Source organism: Trachinotus anak, unplaced genomic scaffold (genome assembly GCF_046630095.1).
Source record: "Trachinotus anak isolate AG129_WGS33_773 ecotype Australia unplaced genomic scaffold, CSIRO_AGI_Tana_v1 ptg000012l, whole genome shotgun sequence".
Taxonomy (NCBI): Eukaryota; Metazoa; Chordata; class Actinopteri; order Carangiformes; family Carangidae; genus Trachinotus; species Trachinotus anak.
In genome coordinates, this window is record NW_027273863.1 from 5,831,578 (window position 1) to 5,855,036 (window position 23,459).

Here is a 23,459-nt window from a genome sequence, read left to right on the forward strand (position 1 = left end):
CAAACTCTGGCCTCAGGAAGAGCAGAATTACTGATTACAGGGCCTCAGGCTGGTGTTATTGCTTTTCTTCTTTCCCATGATTCTTCTGGTCGGCCTGCGTTTGTTCTTACTTCCTCTCCTCCCCACCTCCTTTTGATATCTTTCTAGAAGGTAAGTAGCCCGTCTCTGTGCTGTCGTGTACTTTCTTTCTTTTTTTTCTCTAATCACTTTGTTGCTTTTTCATGCCATGCACGACGGCATATTTATCTAAGATAAAAGTTGGGTTTCCCCTCACTTTGTGGGTGATGAGGATAATTGCCATCAGTGTGTGTGTGTGTGTCCACATTCTACTAAGTAGATTGTTCCTGGTTCTTCTGGCACAGCTACTGATTGGAATAAAACAGAAACAATATAGTCATAGTCTGTAAATATGTGATAGAACATTTATGCAAATTTCCAGGTCCCTGATACGCTGCTGTGAAAATTCCTGTGTCTATTCTGAGCATCAAAGCAAATATGAAACAGGACCTGTAAGACGCTGACTCATTTGTGTCATAATGATTGAGCGCTTCATTTCAACAACGTGTTGAATCAAGGAAAGAAGAGCAGAGGAGGATCAAAGATGGAGAGAAGTAGTTGGAGCGGCCCACAAACTCATCTGACTGTCAATTAAAAGCAACTAAACCCACCAGTAAAGACAATGCAACAAAAAATAGAACAACTGAAAACAACTGAACAAGATAAAAACAGCTTCTTTGTGTTTATCCAGAGTGAGATCACTTGGTTTTCAGCTGTAATCTTCAGTAACTGTGTTTAGAAAACACTCAAGCTGGAAGACTTCCTCCCTTTTTAGAAAAGACAGAGACAAAAGGAGAAACCCGAGCCCAGGGCGACTCTTTATCTGTATCTGTCTCTCTCCTCTTGGCCATACGGTTTTTACATGACCTGAGTTTGATGGAACAAGATAGAGGATGGTTTTCTCTGCAGGGGAGCTCACAACATGTTTTCAGTGTGTTTGCGTTTTAATCTTACAGAAATTATACTTTAATATGTGGATTTTTTGGATTACAAACACAAAATGTCCTAAATGTTTCAATCAGTCGACAGGCCAAGAGCTGCGCCACGTCTGCATCCTCAGTTCTTACAGCTGAAGGTGACTACAGAGTGAAAGTAGAGGAAGCAAGTGTGTAGTTTTCCTCAGGAAACAGAGTCCATTTCCACTTGGCACAGAGACAGAGCCGGAATTTGTCCTGCGTAGGCCCACTGGGTTAAATATAGCAGAGTATAAAGGGAGAGAGCTGCAGGACGCTGCCTGTCACAGCACCTGCAGGAGCAGAGACAGACGCAGAGAAAGAGAAAGACAGAAAAATTTGCATGACTTTATTTGGTTATGTTGCAGTTTGGATGTTTTACAGTAAATCAAACACACTTTATCTCATTTAAATCTAATGAGATATGGGACCGGAGGCTTGTTATGTTACTGCGATAAAGTTACAAGATATAAAAAAAAAAAAAAGTTAAAAGTTACAGAAACCAAAACAACAACAGAGATGCCTGTCACACCAACAGGGAGAGAGGGAAAGAAAGGAGAAGAAGAACAGAAGAACAAAAATGAATAGATAAAGGGATAGGGTTTAACTGAAAAATGGATACGAAAGAAAGGGAAAAAAAGACGTATATGTACATGTTTTGTGTCAAAAATATAGCTTTTGCAACTGGTATTTTACTTTCTTAAAACTCTTGTTAACCGTATATGTACAAAATTATTGCTGCTAAATAATCAAACCTTTTTCTTTTTCTATTTTCTTCTGACCCTATAAAAGTAAGGTCTTTGTTACTTGAACATCTTACGTGTTCTATGAACAGTATCATGTTATCTTACATGGTGGTTAAACCCCAGAGACATCCAACTGTCTTATGAAGAAACAACAGGAGTGCAGACAGACTTGAGTTTAGGAGCAGGTCGGACTCAACCCCCCCCCCCCCCCCCCCCCCCCCAATCTATGTTGTCATTGTTTTACAGCTGGGTGCCAGAGAGTAGCAGACTCCTGGAGCATCAGTTTCAAACTCATGTTCATAAGCAGCATGTGGAGTATCAAGCTGATAAAAGAATGTGAAAAATGTGCGTGTTTTTAAACCGTATCTAGACGATGAATAAGACTGAACAATAACAATAACTCAAAGTCAAACGAAAGTCTGGTGGTTTTTTTCCTCTTTTTTCTAAGTTCTGTCCTGTTGGTTGTTCTCCACTATCGGGAGCCATCCACCTGTACATTACCATAGCAATGACTGCAGGGGACATTACGGTGCTGGTTTTTTTGGGGGGGTGGGGGGTCATTAAGAAACATGTAGTCCTTTGTTGACATCCAGATTAACAGGTTGTTTCGATGAGTCGCCTCTTCACACGTTTGTGTTTGTGTGAAACGTGCAGGGATCAAGTCGGGACAAATTAATGATGTGTGTGTGTGTGTGTGTGTGTGTGTGTGTGTGTGTGGAGAGTGAATCAGACAGTGAGACTTTCCAATTGTAAAAGAAATGTCTCCGAGGGAGAGAGAGAGAGAGCGACAGTCACTCTGTTGCATTCACGGGCAGAAAATTATGTCCGTTTTTTAAAATAAAAGTCTTAAAATTTTTATATTTCCATAAATATTGAAACTCAAACACGGGCTGACAGGTTCAGACGCCTTGAAGGATCTTTTACGCACTGGGTTTCCACCCCCCCCGCCCTCCATGACTTCTGACAGGTTCAGTATCGCCCCCTGTATCTGCCTCAAGGGAAATGTTTGAGGAAGGAAAACGCTGCACTGGAGATGGATTTTTCATAACTGTATACTTCACACACTTTTATGTCTTACTCAAGGGTGAAATGCTGGGGGGACGTTTGTATAGTTTTAATAAATCTCTGACAAAGTTGGAAGAAGTAGAAAGTGTAGTTTTGAAAGACGCGGCTGCACCGGCTCATGGATGCAAAGTAATGTTCGGTCATTTATTTATTCATCAGTTTAATCATATAAATTCAGATTTTTTTCTAATGCACTTCACTACTCTAACATGCCTGCTGTTTCATCCCACCTGAATGTCGTTGTATGTGTGTTTGCGCGGCTGGGTGCTGTGGGGGAGCTGTGCTTGTGAGTGCGCGTACAAGAGTGGCCACACCTCCCGGTGGCGCAGGAGGTAGCCTATAAGAGGCTCCGGCAGCGCCGCTGGGACTCACATCCTGAATCCTGGAACGATCCTCAGCTGACACGACGCTTTATGGACAAACAGGACAGAGTCTGTTCGCACTGACGGGTTTTTGACTTCTTGCTTGCTTTTTCCAAGCGCTCAGCATGGCTGTGGCTGAAGCTGTGATGCCCGCAGTCACTTCGTTTCCAAGTCTTCAAGCCATGGAAGGAAAACCGTTTGACAACGTAAGTAGAAGATTCTGAGTTTGGAAATTGTTCACTTGCGAATATTCGTGTTACCAACTTTTAGTTCACATTGCTTGTTCACATGAGGCTCACATCAGTTTTTCCCATGTGCTCCCGTACAGCTGTGCAAAATGGATGATTGTGCGCGGAGCAGCGCAACAGGTGGCGCAGACAACCCGCTCATTGAGGTGGAGTTCAGCATCGTGCAGTCTCCCGCTTTGCCTCCCAAAGAAGAGGATGAACTGGGGAAATTCTTGGACCTCGAGTTCATTTTATCAAACACCATCAGCTCCGATGTTGTGAGCAACAGCAGCATTTCTCCACCTCAGCAGCAGCAGCAGCAGCAGCAGCAGCAGCAGTGCGGGTATTCGCTGCCAGAGTCTCCGGAGAGCTGCAGCGGTGGTTCAGGGCCGGACTGCAGCGATCACCCCTCCCCTCACCTGGCCACACAGGGCTACCACAGCACCGCGGGCTTCACAGGCTCCAGCCCGGTCCGCAGCCTCATGGCGGAGCTTCTCACGCCAGAGTTGAGCTACCCCGGGGAGAGTTCACCGGAGAGCGCAGGGAAGCCGAGGGACGGGCGGGACTACACCGAGCTGCGAGCGTTAAATCCGGCCACCATTCCAGCGGCTCCCGCTCACCATCAGGTGGCCACATCTCCGCCGCCGCCGCTTGGATACAAAATTAAAAACGAGCCTGTAGGTGAGTCCTGTATGATGGCAGCAGCAGCCGCTGGTGGAGACTTTATGGGACAGATGTTTGAGAAACACCAGATACGCACCATGCATCCAGCAGCTTTTACGCACCACCACGCTTCAGTCCCAAATGGGTTCGGTGCGCAACCCATGGCGCACCCTGCCCCTCAGGGACGCTCAGACTGTCATTTGGGACAAATGAATCCTCACTCGCACCCTCATCCTAATCAGCACCATCTCCATAACCAGTACATGAACGCGCAATACCAGCCGCAGTACGCGCACCAGAGCGTGCCACAGTTTCAGGGACAGTACAGCATGCACAGAGAGCCCGTGCTCGTTCACCAGCAGCATCACCCAGCTTCTCTGCAGGGGATGATGCTCACCCCTCCCTCGTCGCCGTCGCTGTTGGAGTTTTACGCGCACGACGAGGTGGGGAACATCAAGCAAAAGCGAGGCCGTAGGTCGTGGGCCAGAAAACGTGCCGCGACCCACAACTGCGAGTTCCCAGGCTGCGGGAAAACCTACACCAAGAGCTCCCATCTCAAAGCCCACATGAGGACGCACACAGGTGAGCACATCAACTTCAGGCTTTCAGAACCAAAGTCAACACATCGTTTATTAATTATTTTCACTTCATATTTTGTGTTGTTCATGTACTGTGAAGCCTGTAATCTAATCTAACCCCTTTGCTTGTGTCTCTCAGGTGAAAAGCCGTACCACTGTACCTGGGAGGGCTGTGGCTGGAAGTTTGCCAGGTCAGATGAGCTGACCCGTCACTTCAGAAAACACACTGGACACCGGCCGTTTCAGTGTCACCTCTGCGAGCGTGCCTTCTCCCGCTCAGACCACCTAGCTCTCCACATGAAGAGGCACATGTAGGCCACATCAACCATACAGACATTTTTTTGTATCCCCAATCCGTCATGGGGTCAGAGCATTCCAGAAGCACGAGCTGCCAGCTCACTACTGGACACTTTGTGGATCTGGGCAAAACCAGTGAAACTAGATGCTCCTGTAGGGAACTTAAGTATATGTGTAGTGCCTTGGCAACCATATCATCACATCATGGCATTTGATTCCATGATGTGGATCAAATGCCAAGTGCTGGTGGTTTTCCCTAAGTGTATCAAGTGCCTCTCTGTTAGAAAACAGAATGAACACTGGTGTTTTTGTACATATCTGTGCATATCTGAAATTCTTTGGCTAAATTATAGTAGTTTGGTATTTAAGATGATACCCCACTCTGTCTTTTAAATAAGTTATTGATTATTGGTGAGTGCCTTGACAAGACTGTGTATCTGCTTCCTAAAGGGGAAGACTCACTGTGGGCAGGACCCATTGTACATATGTAAATTGTATTTTTGTACTGTTTACATCTCATGTCTTTGATACTACTCAAATCAGGTCAGGGTTTTTATTGACATTTTTTAATTTCTATTTTCTTACAAGTTTTGTTAGAACACACAACATTTTATAGATTTGCTAAGCATTGTGGGCCAGTCCTACATTTCTTTGGTTTTGTGAAGGTTTGCTTAAGCAATGTCAACAAATTCAGGTACTAGAACTAATTTTCAGGAAACCAAGCATCAATACACAAGTGTGATACAAGTGTCAATACACCCTCACTTCACTTCAGTTCCACGCTCAGTGTTTTTAAGGACGCAACACTTTGTATTTTTATTTTTTAAGAATGAAGAAATCCACTGCAATGGTTAAACTGCTGTACTTGAACAGAATTGCCTCTCAGATGTTTCATTCTCTAAGAATGCTATTGTTTTTATGTACTTAAGGGCTCAAAAATAAAAGTACTTTTGCAAATATATCTGTCTTTCCTGTCTTGCCTTTTTTTTCTTACTCCTACAATCCATTCAGCTCTAGAGCTGCTTTGGTTTGCCTCATGCTAACAATGTTTTGTTCAATTAATTTAGTTTTTTTTAGTGCAGCATGGCCAAATCCCACATCATAGCACTATGGATTAAAAAGACAAAGTCTGAGGAACTTAAATGTGGTTACAGTGTGAATTAGAAATTAATTATATTATCTAATGATATTCCCATGTTATTTGAGGTTTTTGCATTTTAAACTTTTAAATATTTCAGCATTTTATAAGACACATTGAGTTTTAGGTCAGCAAAAATGAAGAAACCTGACTAAAGACACTTGGCAACACACATAGGTGATGCCAGGACATATTGCAAGCTTGGTAGGTTTGTGTCAATGCTTATTAAAGACTGCCCTCTAATGTTCACTCATATAATTACATTTGCCCGAGCTAATCGGCTTTGTTCACCAGTTTAAAAGGATTAGGCCATTCATTGTTAGAGATGTACTGTTCTTGACTATTTAGTGTTTCATTGTATTATATATACGGCAGTGGAAAAAGCAATAGGTTGAAGGCAGGAAGCAGAGTTCTGTTTCATTTATAAATCATCCAATTACAAAGTGTTCCATCCAAATTCAGTGTTCCTGTCGTGGTAGACCTGGATATATGCAGTGTAGAGACTGCTCACTCTCTCTGCTCCCAGGAAAGATCATCTTGGATCGAAACTCAATTGTTTGAAGATATTTAACTGAAAAAGCATCAAAACAAGGAGGCTGCACTGAAAACTGAAAAGAATCTAGAACACATGACTCAAACCACAAGTTTAAACCAAAGCTACACAAACACAACATAAAGCTGTTGAAAATTGTTCAGAAAAACTACTTCACAAACTAATGCTCTGGTAAGTTTCTGTGCAAACTGAGATGAAAAGTGAAGGCTGGTTGGTCGTTGGCATCTGGTCCTTATAAAGCTGGTGAGGAACAGAAAGTAATCAGATTACAATGGTTATAAAGATGAATTTGAATTGAAAAAATGTACTTTTGTAAGAACGCTACAATTTAAAATATCATCACACTTAAACAAGATTAAACCAACATGATGCACATTTGCAATTAAGCATATAATTAAACTGAATGTGGGGTGATTATTATTATACATTATACTAACTTAAAGGTCAATTAATACTATAATTATATTTTGAAAATGTATGTACAAGGTGTACTCAACATTCACAAATTAGGATGATATCCTGGAAACATGTGTTAGCTGCTGATACAGGCAGTTGCATTCACTGCTGTCATCTGAGTTTTGACCATTTTGATACTTAATCCAACAATGATAAATCTTCTGAATGCATTCATGTCTACTTGATGTAGAAAACTAATGTCACGCCGCCCCTCCAGATGTTGTGCTTCTTTCCTTGTCATTCCTCAGTCTCTCCACTAGATGTCCTCTTTGGTTCAGTTTCCACATGCAGTCTTCCCTGCCGTCTGATCAGGCTGATGGTGGACACCTGTTTTAATTAGAAACGCGCCGCACGCGTGTTCAGACTGATGAGGTCCCTTTGCTGGTTTTGTTGCTTGGATTTTTCCTCAGCATTTCTCAGTCTTGTCTTTCTGTGTTGCAGCTGTCTGTTTTCTCCAGTCACACACAGGTGAGATTACTTGACCTTTCATAAGCATGAAAACAAAAGAGGTTAAATTCAAGGGGAGCAACAGATAACAGTCAAGACAGCACTTCCTCCCTCTGAGAGTACCAACAGCATGAATCCATGGAGTAGAAGAAAAGCACACAGTTGCTGCTGATGCTGGAAATGTGTGTGGACACTACTACCATTCCCCATGCATGGGAGAAAACAGCGTTCCTAATTATGTTAAAACAGCCTTCCTCTCCTGAGTGTGGTGAGAGCCAAATTGAGGTATGGATAGCCAGACAGAGTCAAGGAGAGTTGGTGTTTCACCAGCTGTGCCCTGTGGCACTCCCATCCTGGTCTCTTAGGTACTGCAAAGAATCATTGTAAATAGGACAATTACGAGCAATTAAGCAGTTACATAATATTCTGAATGTGCAATGCAATAGATGTATAGTAAAATTATGTACATAAAGGGTAACATGCATGAAGACCAAGTACAATGTAATCTGATTCTCTTTGTCTCTCAGGTAACACCATCTTCCCAGTGTTGCAGTTGATCCAGCTTGTTATTGCCGGGGCAGCGTCACTGTACTCTGGATTAGCTCTCTAAAAGTGTCAACAAGGATAACAGCAGCCTGGAGGTTTGTCAGTCCCTGTTACAAAATCCATTATATGCAGAAAACAAGACCATGAATAAACCAAACAGCTGGTGGCACTAGATAAAAATCAAGGGATCCTGATCACGGATGTCTGTATAATAATACAATACAACACCGTTTATTTCTCATGGTTTATAATAAAGCAAATTTCATGAAAGTCGGTTCAGAACTCAGTGCGGTATAATCGATCATGTAGTAAGGTCTATATCTGTTTACCAGTGGAACCTTAACACGCAGGTGCTAAGGCCTGGAACATACTTGCAAGTGTTCGTGTACGGGTCATTTACAAATAAAGCTTTTAAAAATGTTTTTTTTTTTAAAGTATTTTTAAAATGGATATCATGCATATTTTTGGATTTAGAACAATGTGATCCAACAAGCCAAAATATAAAATATATACATTATTATAATGTACTGAAAACATGGTCAAACTACAGCAGTTTTATAGAATAAAATGATGCATGTCATGAATTAATTAAAATTATTTTAAAGGAAAGTAATGCACTCAGACACAAAAATATGCATGTCATGTCAATGACCTGTACATAACGGCTGCGATGCAAACAAAAGCTTGCTTCAACACGATGCGGCCACCACGCGTGATGCTTGAGGTCTCCACTTGGGGGCAGACCACAGAAATCAGACCCAGAGTTGTAACCAAAGCCGGACTTGCATTCTTTTGTAAATAAACACCGTGGCGACACTGGAAGAGGTCTGTATTTTGCTTTTGCTGTGATTCACTGCAGAAAAAGAGACAGCGGTGCCATCGACCCTATCTGGCCCTCTGACCTCATGGTCACTGTACTCGCACAACCACCCATAGCGTTCATGTCAGTTCAGCATCTTGTATGATGCATTGCATAATTTTTGCCAAAGTGCCAACGCAGGATACACATGGCAGCCACGATGTGTGTGCATACGTGTTGTTAAAAGAAAGTATACTCCAGGCTTACTTCACCGTCCTGCTGCTTTATGATGCTGGAAAGTCTGAACGAATTATACTTTTGTGCTCATATTAACTGAAAAATCAACTCGGTAGTTAAATTGTGGATAATTTATCCAAGCTAACGAGGTATAGCATGTCAATATTGACAAATGTGTAAGCATTTATATCGTTGATACACTGCTTCTTGCTGACATGATCAGGTCACTGGTGACCCGGTTAAACATCACAGATCCTCAATAATAATGCAGACTTAGACTTAGAGTCCCCCGTTTGGCCACATTAAGTGTAAACTACAGAAATAACCATGGTGTCTTTTTGGCAATGCTACAAAACTGAAGAAAACTCTTCATTACAAGTAGTTATGTGCTGTGCCTTGTGTAGGGGCGTGTTAAATTTGCAGGGGGTGTCCAGGGGGTGCACGTGGGCAAGCACCAAGAGATGTATGAGATGTAGAAAGTAAGGTCTGGACTCCCACCGAGACATTTCATACAAATGAGAAAATTGGGTTTTACCCTGACAGTTACTCCCTTTGGTGGGAATTTTGAGCCTTGCGACTCTGTAGACTGTTTACATGCACAAAAAACTATATAACACTCTATAAGAGAGGGAAACCTCAGAAAAGCATGATAGAGCCTCTTTGATAAAAAACTGACAGACTTCAGAAAAAGAGAAGTCTCCTATACTGTAACTATGAGAGAGACTGAGAGTCCAACCCATCCAGAGTTGGTTTAATGTGGCATACATAATTCAAACCTTCAGAAATGAACACCTGTCTAAACATTTGTAGGTCTTATAGCTGCCCATTTACAGCACTGCATTGTAGGAATGGATACTGTACTACAATACAGCCAACTGCAACAAACATCTGTGTAGTATACCGCACACAGCCAAATTGTTAATACTGTAATCTTCCACAGAGTGGAAAGGCAAAGGCATCATGGAAGACAAGGTCACATGTTTACAGAGGAACAGGAAGTGGCTACTGTAAATGTGGTCGTTACATGTGTATGGTGTTTCTACAAATCCTCATATAGTACACTGTGGTACACAGTTTGGTACACACAACACTATACTACAGTTCTAACAGTAACATTCTGTAAACATAAACGTATACTGAAGATACTGAATGTGTTAATAAAAGCCTAATGTTCTAAAGTTATCTCCTGTCAGAGCCATTTCTATGCACGTAATATTTTCCATTTGAAAAATATAGGTAAAAATTGATCAAAATATTTATGTAAATACACAAAATGGACTGAACCGAACTTGGAGGGATGAGGTATGGGTCAGAGAAGAAACCATGAATTAGATTTCTTTCTCTGAAGTCTGGTGTGTGTTTTTGACCTTGACATGGCAGAGGTCTGCTCTCAGTTTTTTCCTTCATTCAGGGGCTTCAAGCTGTTCCCACAACCAGCAGCCAAAGGAGACCGTACACTGGTAGCTAAGCCCCTAAACGACAGTGAATCACCTTGTTTTACTGTTTCTTATATTAACTTTTACCTATTATCTTTAAGCCTTTACATCACCACACACTCATGTTATTATATTATACATGTTTATTGAAATGTTTTACTTTTACTACAGTTTGTTTTTGAATTCATTCATCCATTTATTATAGATCAAAGAGTGTTCTACATCCACTGTGACATCACCTGGGTTCCCAGTGTCGGCTCCAGTTCCGCTCAGTTTCAGTCAGTCTTAGTTTACTGAACACTAACATGGACACACCTTCCATTTGTTAGATGAACCGAACAAACGCAAACAAACACCATGATGGGAAAAATGCAGAAAAGCATGAAACTGACCTTCATGCCAGTTCCTCTGACAGCAGGGGAGAAGAGAGCTATCTATAGGAGGCTCAGTGAAAGGGAGCCGGTGGTTTTTGTGGAGGCTTCAGCTCTAACTGAGCCTCTTGTCTTTGTCAACTCTACCTTCACCAAAGAGCAACCAGATGTTACCTTTGGATTTTCATCCACCCAGAGGAGGCAGAAGACAGGCTGCAAACAGAGTGAGGCTGCTGTTTCACACAACTGTTCAGCCTCCTCCAAAGAAGGAGCACCCAGATGTCCCATCAACAACAGGATGATGAAGAAGGTGCCAGCAAAGAGGGAGTATGAAGATAAAACCCCCTCTGAGGAGGAGAACCAGCAGGTGAAGCCCCAAGACCTCATCAGCTGTGTTAAAAGCCTCATCAACAGACTGACTCCTGAAACCTTTCAGGATTCAGTGGCGCAGCCGAAGGAACTAGAACTGGAGACAGAGAAGAGTCTCCAGGAGGTTATCAGCATCATCTTTGAGAGGGCCGTGCTGAGACCAAACTCTGCCCTCTGCGCTAACATGTGCCACTGTGTCTCGAAGGTAGGTCACATGTCTATGACTGGGTGCTAACTCTGTCCTTTTTCTTATCACTTAACTTGCTTTTTCCCAAAGTTTTGCTCCAATAATGAGTTCATTTAGATTCTTTAATGCTGATTACGTTCCATGTAAATATCACTATGTTTTCCAAAGCATGTGACTTGAACTTGTCTTATGGTTTTCTCCTCTTTAGATCCAAGTCTCAACTACAGCTGACCCAGCAGCCTCTGTCAGCTTCCAAACTCTGCTCATCAGACACTGCCGGGCAGAGTTTGAACACAACCACGGCAGAGACGACTTCTCTGAGAGGAGCCGGGGACAGCTGGAGACTGCCAAGGATGTAAGAATTGTGTTCTTTTTATTGAATTAAAAGTTTTTCTAAAAGCTCAGATTTTCTAGCATTAAGAGAAAAGAATATTCCAAATAATTTACATTGACCTTGACACTTATATGTGTATGTATATGTATGTTTTTGTAACATCAACAGGAAGAAGAGCTCGAGCAACTGAAGAAGGAGCTGGATGACGCCAAAGCTTCCTGTCGCTCGGTCAAGAACATCAAGTTCATCGGGGAGCTCTTCAAGTCAGAGATTCTGTCATGCACAGCTGCATCAAGACACTGTTAAAGAACAGGGATGAGGAGTCTCTGGAGCGTCTGTGTGAGCTCCTCAAGACAATCGGCAAAGACCTGGAGGTGGCCACAGCGAAGCGGGACATGGACTTCCACTTTGACAGGATGGACAGCATCAGGAAGGAGGGGAAGACATCATCCAGGGTTTGCCTCATACTGAAGGACACAGCAGACCTGAGGCAGAAAAACTGGATGTCAGAGTTCAATGTGACCAGTGTGAAAGGTAAGAGCACTGCCAGCCAATCCTCAGCCTCGGCCTTACAGCCAGCTGATCCTGGAAGATCCCCAGGACAGACTGGCTGCAGAGAGCCTCAGACGCCCAGCCCGAGCTCACTGTGGATGAAAAACTGCAGCTGAAGACTCTGGACCAGAAAGAGGACAGCGACAACCATCTACAGCCGGAGAAACAAGTGAATGGCTCCACTGGCTCTCCTCCAGTAAACCCCTCGCTCACAGAGGAAGACATGGAGACCATCTATGAGCATATTATTGATAAATATATGTTCACTAACAACTTGACAGAAGCCCTGCGCCATGTGATGGAGCAAACCAACCGCTCTCTCCTGCATGTGTTTGTGAGGTCTGTGGTGTGTGGAGTGCAGCAGTGATGTTCGGAGGAAAATGGGTTGCTGTTTGCTGCTGTTTGAAATGAGCAAGTCAGGAGTCCTGTCAGCAGAGCAGATCTTTAAAGGTCTGAGGTCTTGGAATTTGCAGACTCCGTCACAGCAGATAAACCAGAAAGCTGGTTCCACTTCGCTGAGCTCATCAGCCCCACGCTGCACAAGAGAGGTGTCTCCAGGGCAGAGCTCTTCAGGAAGATCCACACTCTGGTGCCTCTGAAACAGGTGAGTGTGCTGCTGGGACACATCCTCTCTCTGATGCCCTAGAACAACGCATCCTCTGCTCCTCCACTGCCACTCCACGCTAACCAGCACCCCCCCACTCCCCCATAAGTTAGGCATGGGCAGTCTTATGTCTGTCGTGGGCTGACCAGGTCACAACATGAATCCCCCATCTCCCCTAAGTGTCAAGTAGCCACAGAAATAGAGTTATAAGTAGCATGTATTTATTTACAAAAAAACTGTTCAGTAACAGAACCAGGCCAAGGCCAAAATAACAAACAAACAATTCTCTGTAAAACAAAAACACCAACATAATCTACCCAAAATGTAACAAAATCAAGATACAATAACTAAACTTCCTAACGAATAAAAACAGGGGAAAAAATGTTCAAACAAAAATGGCAGTGCACTCCTATCTCTCAACACCAGCTCTAACTCTGGACAGACAAGGATGCATCGCTGTCAATGGTGTGGCTGTTGGTACATAAAGTGGATGAGGCGCTCTCCTCTCGCAGCTCGGCCGCGCCATCTTGGTTCTTTATGTTTGGCTCTGATACGATGACGCTCCAATCAGCAGCCGCCGTCACAGCTCCCTAGCAGCTGAACGAATGATGAATCCAGCTCGCTGGCAAACACTTAACCAAATGTTTACTACTGTAACCATGACAGCAAAGGTCCCCTAACCAAACAACCAAGTACCTATTTGAACCCATACCAAATCGTTCCCTAAACATAACCAAGTTGTTTGTGTCTCTAAAGCAAACCAAACCTTAACCACTGTGTTGTCAAGTCAGAAAACTGATATTTTTCATCAGTGATTTGTCACAGTCAACACTGGGAAGACACAGACAAATGATGACGTCCTGATGATGGAGGCATCTGCTGGCAATCAGTGCTCTCACACTGAAAGCTGTACACAAGTTGTAGAAGCCTTAAGGTTTGTGTTTGACAAGCGAGCAACATTCAGCACAGTAAAATCCATCCCAGCAGTTCCTGGATCAATAAAAACCACCAGAGCATTGACATTTTGGGGCCAGGCACTGTGGCTGATCAAAACACAGGAAAAGTTCAGGTAAGGCTCTTAAAAAGGCCCCTGGGCTCCTGGAAGTGTTTCTGCAGTGGAGAAGGGCTACAAATTACCAGTGGATGTGAATGTTGTTATCTGTCTTGTGTTAGACTGGTGGTCTGTCGATGGCAGACACTTTTTGGCAGACATCACGAAAGCTTCAGTGCAGCAGGAAACATTGGTGTAAATAAGTACCTCATAGTCATTAACATAATCTTTAATTGTACTGAGTACTAACACAAAGGATAGATTGGTATTCCTGGTGTGTGTGTGTGTGTGTGTGTGTGTGTGTGTGTGTGTGTGTGTGTGTGTGTGTGTGTGTGTGTGTGTGTGTGTGTTTGTTGTCAAGGAGGCAAAGCTATGTGTGCCCCTGTAACCTTGTTTACCTAACCCAAGGAATTCTGGGTTTTGTCAACTGTTACTAGGTCAGGAGTCAAACTCCACTCTCAGTGTGTCTCAGAGGAAACCAGGGCAATAATCAATCAAAATGTTTTATTGAAATGATGTAACTTGAACTGACAGTACACTTAGAATTATGACATGACATGTCATAATTCTCTACTCTTGATCCTGACGTTTTAGCCAATTATAGACCTATATCCAACCTCCCCTTTATCTCCAAAATCCTTGAGAGGGTCGTTGCAAGCCAGTTATGTGATTACTTGCACAGGAATGGTTTGTTTGAAGACTTTCAGTCAGGTTTTAGAGTCCATCATAGCACAGAAACAGCTCTGGTTAAGGTTACCAATGATCTCCTCATAGCCTCAGACAATGGACTTGTCTCTATACTTGTCCTACTAGATCTTAGTGCCGCATTTGACACCATCGATCATAAGATTTTATTACAGAGACTAGAACATATGGTCGGCATCAAAGGAACCGCACTAAGCTGGTTTAAGTCATATCTGTCAGATAGACTCCAGTTTGTTCATGTTAACAATGACTCCTCTATCATCACAGAAGTCAGTCATGGAGTTCCACAAGGTTCTGTGCTAGGACCAATGCTCTTCAGTCTATATATGCTTCCTCTGGGAAACATTATTAGGAGGCACCAGATGAATTTCCATTGTTACGCAGATGACACCCAGCTGTACTTATCCATGAAGCCAGGTGAGACTAACCAGGTAGCCAAGCTTCAGGTGTGTCTTAAGGACATAAAAATCTGGATGACCAGTAATTTCTTACTCTTAAATTCAGACAAAACTGAAGTTATTGTAATTGGCCCAAAACACCTCAGAGATACACTATGTGATAATATACTGACTCTGGATGACATCACCTTGGCCTCCAGTGCTACAGTCAGAAACCTTGGTGTCATTTTTGACCAGGACTTGTCCTTTACTTCACATATAAAGCAAGTCTCTAGGACAGCCTTCTTCCACCTGCGCAATATTGCTAAAATCAGACCCATTCTATGTCTAAAGGATGCTGAAAAACTAGTTCATGCATTTGTTACCTCAAGACTGGACTACTGTAACTCTTTATTGTCAGGATGTCCCAAAAATTCAGTAAAAAGCCTCCAATTGATCCAGAATGCGGCAGCACGAGTACTGACAGGAACGAGGAAACGAGATCACGTCTCTCCTGTGTTAGCCTCTCTGCATTGGCTCCCTGTAAAATCCAGAATCGAATTTAAAATCCTCCTCCTCACCTACAAAGCCATTAATGGTCAGGCACCATCGTACCTTGGAGAGCTTATAGTTCCCTATTTTCCCAATAGGACACTTCGCTCTCTAAATGCAGGTCAACTTGTGGTTCCCAGAGTTAGTAAGAGTAGAATGGGGGGCAGAGCCTTCAGCTATCAGGCTCCTCTCCTGTGGAACCAGCTCCCAGTGTGGGTTCGGGAGGCAGACACCCTCTCTACCTTTAACATCAGGCTTAAAACTGTCCTGTTTAGTAAAGCTTATAGTTAGGGCTGGCTCGGGTATGTCCTGACCCATCCCTTAGCTATGCTGCTATAGAGCTAAACTGCTGGGGGATTCCCATGATTCACTGGGCGCTCTCTCCCTATTTCTGTCTCTCTCCCCCGCTCTCTCTCAATGACTTCATGCCATTAACTTTGTTTTTTTTTTTTTTTTCTCTCCCGTAGTTTTGTGCTTCTCCTCTCTCTCCCTCTCTCTGTCCTCATTCTGCAGGTATCTCTGCCTCGGGAACAGCAGGATCCAGATCCACCACTACTCATCTTTACTATTACTATTACCTGTCTTTATTATTAATAACGCCATTACCGACACAGCTGTTCCTGGTCTCTCTCTCTTCTCTCCCCTCTCCTCCCCCTCCCCCTCTTTCTATCTTCCCCTAAACCCAACCGGTCGAGGCAGACGGCCGCCCACCCTGAGCCCGGTTCTGTTGGAGGTTTCTTCCTGTTAAAAGGGAGTTTTTCCTCCCCCCTGTCGCCAAGCGCTTGCTCGTTGTGGGAACTGTTGGGTTTTTCTCTGTAACAAAGTAAGGTCTTGACCTTACCCTGTAAAGTGCCTTGAGATAATGTATATTATGATTTGGCGCTATACAAATAAAATTGAATTGAATTGAATTGAATGTATATTAGAATAACATAGGTCAAACATGTGGATCACATGTACAAATCCTTGCAGGAAACTTTCATGCAGACCTTCATTTTACAAGGGGCTTTTCTCTCAGACATGCCACTCCCTTAACACTACATTATTATGGCTTTAGGTCAAACAGAGGGCATGGGAGACACACTTCTTTTCTACAGCAGATTCTGGAGATGCCCTTGACACATTTCAGCCACAAATCTCTTTTCAGCCTCCTGGAAAATGCCAGAAAAACTGTTTTGTTTTAGCATTAGCTTTTCATAATGAAACCGGAAAAGAAAATGAATCCAGCAAGGTGCAGTTAGGCCATCCGCCATACGTGGTTACAATATGAAACATGTTAGGCTAAGCTGAAGAACCAGATCCCATGTGAATGGCGTTGACCCTATATTTACTTGTGACAGTCACTTATCAGTGATCAGTGATGGTTTTATGAGGCTTTCAGCTCATTGTTTTAGTTTGCTGAGACTGTTGATTTGTGTTTCAGGATGTGCCCCAAAGTGATTATGTCCAAGTGACAGAAGCCCTCCAGCAGCCAAAAGGATTATGACAAGAGGAAAGGAGGAAGTAAGGTGACATTACAGATTGACAAAGTCATTTCTAGATGATCTGTCTTGAAGAGGATATATCAAGTTATTTGACATGGAGTGGTGTGAGGTACTTATCTATAGTCAGAGTATTACCTGCAGCAGGTTTGGATCAGCGTACACCCAGTTTATACAAGCAAGCAGGAGAACTGTTGTGAATGAGGGCCAGCCACAAAAAAATGTTTTAGCCAATATTAGTTGAAGTTTAAGCTACATTTTGAGTATTTTTACTGCTTTATTTTGCCGTCAAACAGCCCTTACCTTTGGCACTACAGTTTGTGACCTGTTGAACTACTGTATTCCTCCGCATAAGTGCACTTAATCCAGATAAACCCGCCGTAGGCTAACAAAGCAGCAGACAAAGTTAGTGACAAGAAACACGCCTCCATATGAATACTGATGTTTCTCTGCTTCTCTGCCTCTACTCAATATGTAAATAAGCAACTCTTTACGTGCATGGCATTTTCCTTTTATTCTTTTGCAGTTTATGAAAAAATTTAATCTCACAATGGTCCAGTTCAAGCCACAATATTCAACTGTTGTAAATTGTATGCCTTTTGTCTGACACCTTTGACCAACATGTTTCCTTTTCCTCTTTCTATGACTCATCTCAGTGTTGGTGATGTGCTTCATGGTTCTGATGCACCATGTGGCCTTGCATTTTCTGACATTCACCCACCCACCCATCTACTGTATGTCTGGCTGTATATTCGCATGGAACAAATGAAACTGAGGTTGACTGAGGAACCAGCATGAACGCAACTAGAACGGAAAGCTCTCAGCTTGTAAGATCTCGGAAAGTTTCAGGTCTAACCACAGAAGTGAGAGGCACTTGTCCTCCTTTGGTTTTGTGCAGAAAGGCAGGAAGGTGTTCTCTGTTTTGAGCACATTCATTTTTTGAGATTTCTCTTAACTCTGCCTGTACGTCCTCTTGCCTTTATCTTACATTTCATAATTTGTTTCTAGATTAGATTTTTCAAAACTCTTTTTGGACTTGCTTCATGTATTTGTAAATGCATATATATCCCCTTACTATATAACACACATTAGGGGGAAAAAAAGTATGATTAAAGTAGAGATTTGTTTTGCTTATCATGTGCTCAAATATGCCTTTTTTTCTGCTTGAGATGAAGGAGACAGCAGTGGAGAAATATGTAGATCCTTTACATGAGTAAAAGTAGCAAAACTGTATAATGTAAAACTATTCCATTACAAGTAAATCTTGCATTCATCCTCCTACTTTCTAAAAATATCATGTGACTGATGTATAACGTTGTTGTTGTTGTTGATAATATAATAATAATAATAATAATATCATCATTATTGTTGTCGTTGTTAATACTAGTGGTAGTTGTAGTAGTCGTGGGAGGAGGAGGATTTTACTGTTTTAGCTGCTACAAAATTTCCCTCAGAAATATAGGGGAGTACTGGAAACAGTAAAAGTACCCACTACTATGCACTCTTGGTACACTTCCTTATACAGCCTCCTTGCACTTATTACATAGATGTAGTACTTAACACTTAGACCAAGGTTTCCCACTGCACTGAAACTTTACTGATGTCCTTCACTTGTAAGTCACTTTGGACAAAAGTGAGTAAAAACTGCATTTATAGGTGGTCAGTGTACTTAGTCTTTTTCTCAACACCAGAATGAGAGTAGCTGTAGGAAAGAATGTGCTTCCTTTATAACTGTTTGTTTGGAGGCTCTCAAATGATCATTGCACTACCCTTTATCTTGGTGTAGTATTTTCAATCTCCCACATTCCCATAATGTCCATCACATTAGGTTGAATTTGTTTTTATACCGTCCTTCCCAAATATATTTGATTAAGTTTTTCTATGGAGGAAATTAAGGATGGAACAAACAATTTTTTTTTTTTTGTGGGGTACCACAGCATTAGGCTCCAGCATTTGGAAAATTTCTGACAGCCACCCCAAACTCCTCACCTCCCTCCTCTCACCCCAGCCTCTGACCATCACCGCGCCTGCATGCGTGTCTCCTCTTCCTCCTCTTCCTCCTCCTCCTCCTCCGCTCTCCCAACCGCCCTACAACCTGATCGCACATAAACAAGGTAAAGCCTGTGTCTGCATGCCATGCTAAAACCTCCGCTCTCCATCATCAGCTGCATCCGTCACACATACCACCGATCTCTTATTTGTGGACACCCCCCTGAAGCTTCCATCTGTCACCGGTGCCACTCTGTAGCCGAGGCTACCACACCTGTCTGGAGCGTCGCATTCACTCACCCCCTCTGCCCTGACGTCCGTTCATTCGCATTGTCATCCAAGCGCACTGTGCATCAGAACGGGTGCGATCTCATCCGATCACAAAGTGCCTGCGAGCACACGCCACGAAGCCCCGGCATGACGGGGGTCTGTGTGAGGGGTGGCTGCGGCATGCCCTGATAACAAAAGGATCAGCAGCACATGGACATGCGTTCCTGCGCTCAACACGTGCAGCCCGACAGGCAATAAAATGCATCATGTCGGAGGCGCAGGGATCGCACTGCCGGTAAAACACCTGATGGTAACAGAAATGACCCTCAGTGTTTCTTATGACGTGTCTGTGGCTCTCAAGTTTGCTTTCTAGCGATCCTTCGGCTTCACATTGAAGTGGACATGTGGCTTCACGCCGGAATGACACCTAATTGCTTTAATGAAGTAGCAGCCGAGCGCATATTCTTAGCGGATGCGCTACAGTGGCCAGCAGGGGGGAGGACGTGTGAGCCAGACACAGAGGAGCTGACAGGGCCAAGTGTTGCTGACAGGTTAACAGTGTGGACACACAGGGGCCCTCACATGTTGCTGCCCCCCCGCCTATTTAGGAGTTGAAAGGGGAGGGGCGTAAGGAGGAGTTGTTGTTGGCCCGGCTGTGGCCGAGGAGGGAGGGAGGACCAAGGTGATGCAACTTCTAATAACCCAATATTGGCGGAAAAACCCCGTATATGTAGAGCAGACTTCAGCCAGAGGACGAGAGCTCACCTCCACGGTAAGACAGCAGCCCCGAGGCGGGAGAGAGAGTCCGGAGAGTGGGGGCTTTCATTCCGATCTGCGGGTTTCTGGACAGTAAGTGGGGGGCGACCGGACCACAGGCTATGATGTGATTATAGAGGAGCAAACTGTGTGCTTCATGTGGAGAGTGGGAATTGAATGACGGCAATTAGAAAGAGAGGGAAAGCATTCCACGCGTGTGTGTGTGAAGTGGGCAGTGATGATAGAGCCAGAGTAAGTTGTATTGTGATGCAGTGTTTTAAAGATGTAATTAAACTCAGCAGGCAGAAACACGTGGCACTGGTAGCGTCCCCCCCCCCCCCCCCCGTTGTGAAAAGAGAGCGGGTTAGGAGGGAGGGGGCTGAGATGAAGGGGGTCATTTCCGTGTTGAGAGTGAGTGTTATGGACAGTAGCTGAGTTCATGGCTGAGATGTGATGCAGCAGTACCATGGTTTGCTGTAAGACAATTCAACACTAATGTGTTTTGGTGTGTTCCCAGGTATCCTAACTGACCTTATAGCTACTTGCTAGTATTATAGGATGAATTACAACGTTTTGTCAATGTAAATGTAAATGCCTCAGCTGGTAAGGTCTTTTCTTTTTTCAGTTTTTTTTTTTTGTGTGTATTGATGTATTTGGTGTAGAGAGTCCAAAACTGACAAAAGGAAGCCAAATATGACCAGAAGAGTAAAAGATATAACTGATTCGTTTTGTATAATTGTTACCATGATATGTACTGTGTTGGATATTTTACTTTTGCAAATTGAAATTTTCCCTGCTCTCTCACGCGCTGTGCTATGCTGATACTGCTTCTGAACTTCCTCAAACATATTTATGACATTTCTGTGCTTCACTTTCTTGTTACTTATCAGCCAGTATACGGTATATGCAGATATGGATACATGTGTGATATTATTAGCTAATATTGATTTACTGGTGGTGCCCTAATCAATAATATAAAATTGTGGCAAGAAAAAAATTAAGTGAACCCTTTTGAAGTATCTTATGTATAAAATGTTCTTAAACTATGGTCAGATCTTACTCTAAGTTACATTCATGAAGAAACAAAACATATTTTAACTGATAACGCACAGATTGTCCATATTGGATCAATATTTTCAAACAATCACAGTGTAGGCTGGAAAAAGTGAACTGTCGTCAGGAGTTATCAAACCTGAAAACAGATTGGAGGTGTGAGTTAGAGCTGGGTCATTGACAAACAAAGCTTTTAAAAATGTTTTTTAAAAAAGTCTTTTTAAAATGGATATCATGCATATTTTTGAAATTAGAACAATGTGTTTCAACAAGCCTTATTTGTGTTACAACATTTCAAAGTTTTAAATTCATTTTTTGACTGTATTTTTAACTTCACCACCTGAAAAATGTCAGGTGGCACAACCAAATTTTTGAAAAAATGTATATACTTTATACTATACTTATATACTAGTTTTTTAATAAAATGAAGAGTTTTATAATAAAATAATATTTTCCTAGTTTTACCCTGGTTGTACCACCTGACATGAAAAGTGTACCATGAGTTGAAAGTAGCTGTTTTTATCAATATTTGAGAGAGCTCTACAAACCTTTTCACTCATCAATAAAGATCTCTTGGGGTCCTCTGGCTGATGCAATATCTTGTTTGATGTTGGAACTATTCACTTCAGAATAAAAGATGCATGTATACAGTTGCACCACCTTGACATTTGACAATACACAAATTCCCGGACAAAAGTTTTTGAATTATCTCAACACCTTTAAACCTATTAATGTTTGTGAATTTAGTTTATTTGAAAGGTCTCAGACATGAAATCATGCCACAGTATTTATTTTTAATTTATTATCATTAAAATATCATATTTAATACTTTTCTCAGGCTGTTCATTAACTCGGACGGTTGTGCCACCTGACATTTTGGTGGTTTGAGAGGCCAAAATATAAAATATATACATTATTATAATGTACTGAAAACATGGTTAAACTACAGCAGTTTTATAGAATAAAATGATGCATGTCATGAATTAATTAAAATTATTTTAAAGGAAAGTAATGCACTCAGACACAAAAATATGCATGTCATGTCAATGACCCAGCTACTTTGACGCATGAAAACACTCAAACAGTTTGAGTTTTCTGTTGCTGTTTAAAATGGATTGCAAAAAAAAAAAAAAAAAATTCCTAGAGATCTCAGAAAAGCTGCATAAAGTGAAAAAGGGTTGAAAAGTGATTTCAAAGATAAATAAAGATGATTTGGTTTTATTGTTACTTTCCCTAAAAGTGGGCGTCCAGCTAAAATGACTCCAAAGGCACAACACTGAATGACTGGTTAACAAAGAACCTCAGGCTAACAGCCAAACACCTAAAACAATCATAGGAGCTGGTTAACATGTCTGTTCATGAGACTGCTATGTGCAAATCATGAAGCATGGTGTCCAGGGCAGGACAACATGGAGGAAGCTGCTGCTCTCAAATAAAAAAATAAATACAATTTAGAAAAGAAAAAAAAATAAATAAATACAGTCACTATGCCCCTGAAGTTTGCCAAAGAGCAGCTTGACACTACAGGAAAAATGTTTTGTGGACTGATGAAACTAAGGTTGAATCATTTCGAAAGAGCACGCAGCACTACTTATGGTGTAAAAAGCAACATGGAAACATCATCCCAAAGGTGAAGTAGGGTGGAAGGAGCATCATGATTTGGTGGTCTGCTGCCTCCGGGCCTTAACAGCTCCCCATCATTGAGCATAAGAAGAATGAATTCCCAAGTTTATCAAGGCGTCTTACAGGATAATGTCAGGGTGGCTCCACCTGCTGAAGCTCAGTAGAAGTTGGGTGAAGCAGCAAGACACCGACCCTAGACATAAAAGTTAATCTACTACAGAGTGACTTCAGACAAAGAAAATCCACCTGTTGGAGTGGCCCAGTCAGAGCCCAGGCCTTAATCTGGTAGAGAAGCTGTGCAGAAACGTTCACACCAGACATCCTCAGAATATGGCTCCTGAACATTGTGCAGGTCGGATCTGCAGATACTGGAGGAGCTTGTCTGAGATTGTTGCTGCCAAAGGAGTTTTAATCAGTTATTAAATCTGAGGGTTCACTTACTTTTTCCACCAGCACTGTGAATGTTTAATGGCTGTGTTTAATAAAGACACAGAAGATTATAATTATTTGTCTGTTGTTAGCTTAAACACATTAAGCTACACTTTGATGAAGATCACATTTTATGACCAATTACTCCAGAAAACCAGGTCTTTCCATGCTTTTTCTTGCCACTGTTTACATCCCA

At 42.5% G+C, this 23,459-nt stretch overlaps 3 protein-coding genes across 8 annotated transcripts in view; all 3 read left to right on the plus strand.

The window, feature by feature from the left end:
- LOC139628559 (eukaryotic translation initiation factor 4 gamma 1-like) overlaps positions 1-18,700 on the plus strand; it is a 97,702-nt gene extending 79,002 nt beyond the window's left edge. Inside the window, exons 4-10 of one of the 5 annotated variants that reach the window (XM_071490319.1) lie at positions 7,537-7,563; positions 8,070-8,183; positions 10,766-11,505; positions 11,696-11,842; positions 11,990-12,977; positions 17,086-17,170; positions 17,800-18,700. In XM_071490319.1, coding sequence (XP_071346420.1) covers positions 10,918-11,505; positions 11,696-11,842; positions 11,990-12,127 — 873 coding nt within the window. In that variant the 5' untranslated portion in view covers positions 7,537-7,563; positions 8,070-8,183; positions 10,766-10,917 and the 3' untranslated portion in view covers positions 12,128-12,977; positions 17,086-17,170; positions 17,800-18,700. The other 4 variants (XM_071490318.1, XM_071490316.1, XM_071490320.1 and 1 more) reach the window with 4 other exon arrangements.
- On the plus strand, positions 2,724-5,909 carry klf17 (Kruppel like factor 17). Its single transcript, XM_071490315.1, has 3 exons — positions 2,724-3,389; positions 3,512-4,655; positions 4,791-5,909. The coding sequence occupies exons 1-3, from the start codon at positions 3,309-3,311 to the stop codon at positions 4,964-4,966; spliced, it is 1,401 nt and encodes a 466-aa protein (XP_071346416.1). The 5' UTR covers positions 2,724-3,308; the 3' UTR covers positions 4,967-5,909.
- Positions 18,701-18,947: 247 nt separating the features above from the next.
- The window catches only part of slc6a9 (solute carrier family 6 member 9), an 82,361-nt gene continuing 77,849 nt past the window's right edge, over positions 18,948-23,459 (plus strand). Inside the window, exon 1 of one of the 2 annotated variants that reach the window (XM_071490314.1) lies at positions 18,948-20,251. The gene's annotated coding sequence lies outside the window, so the exon portion shown is untranslated. The remainder of the gene's footprint in view (positions 20,252-23,459) is intronic. The other variant, XM_071490312.1, reaches the window with a different exon arrangement.

Bases quoted from the DNA above. Each gene is read 5' to 3' on its own strand.
- klf17 (XM_071490315.1), top strand. From the start codon at position 3,309: ATGGCTGTGGCTGAAGCTGTGATGCCCGCAGTCACTTCGTTTCCAAGT. The intron at 3,390-3,511 runs GTAAGTAGAAGA...GCTCCCGTACAG, and splicing joins AAGGAAAACCGTTTGACAAC to CTGTGCAAAATGGATGATTG. The intron at 4,656-4,790 runs GTGAGCACATCA...TGTGTCTCTCAG, and splicing joins CCACATGAGGACGCACACAG to GTGAAAAGCCGTACCACTGT.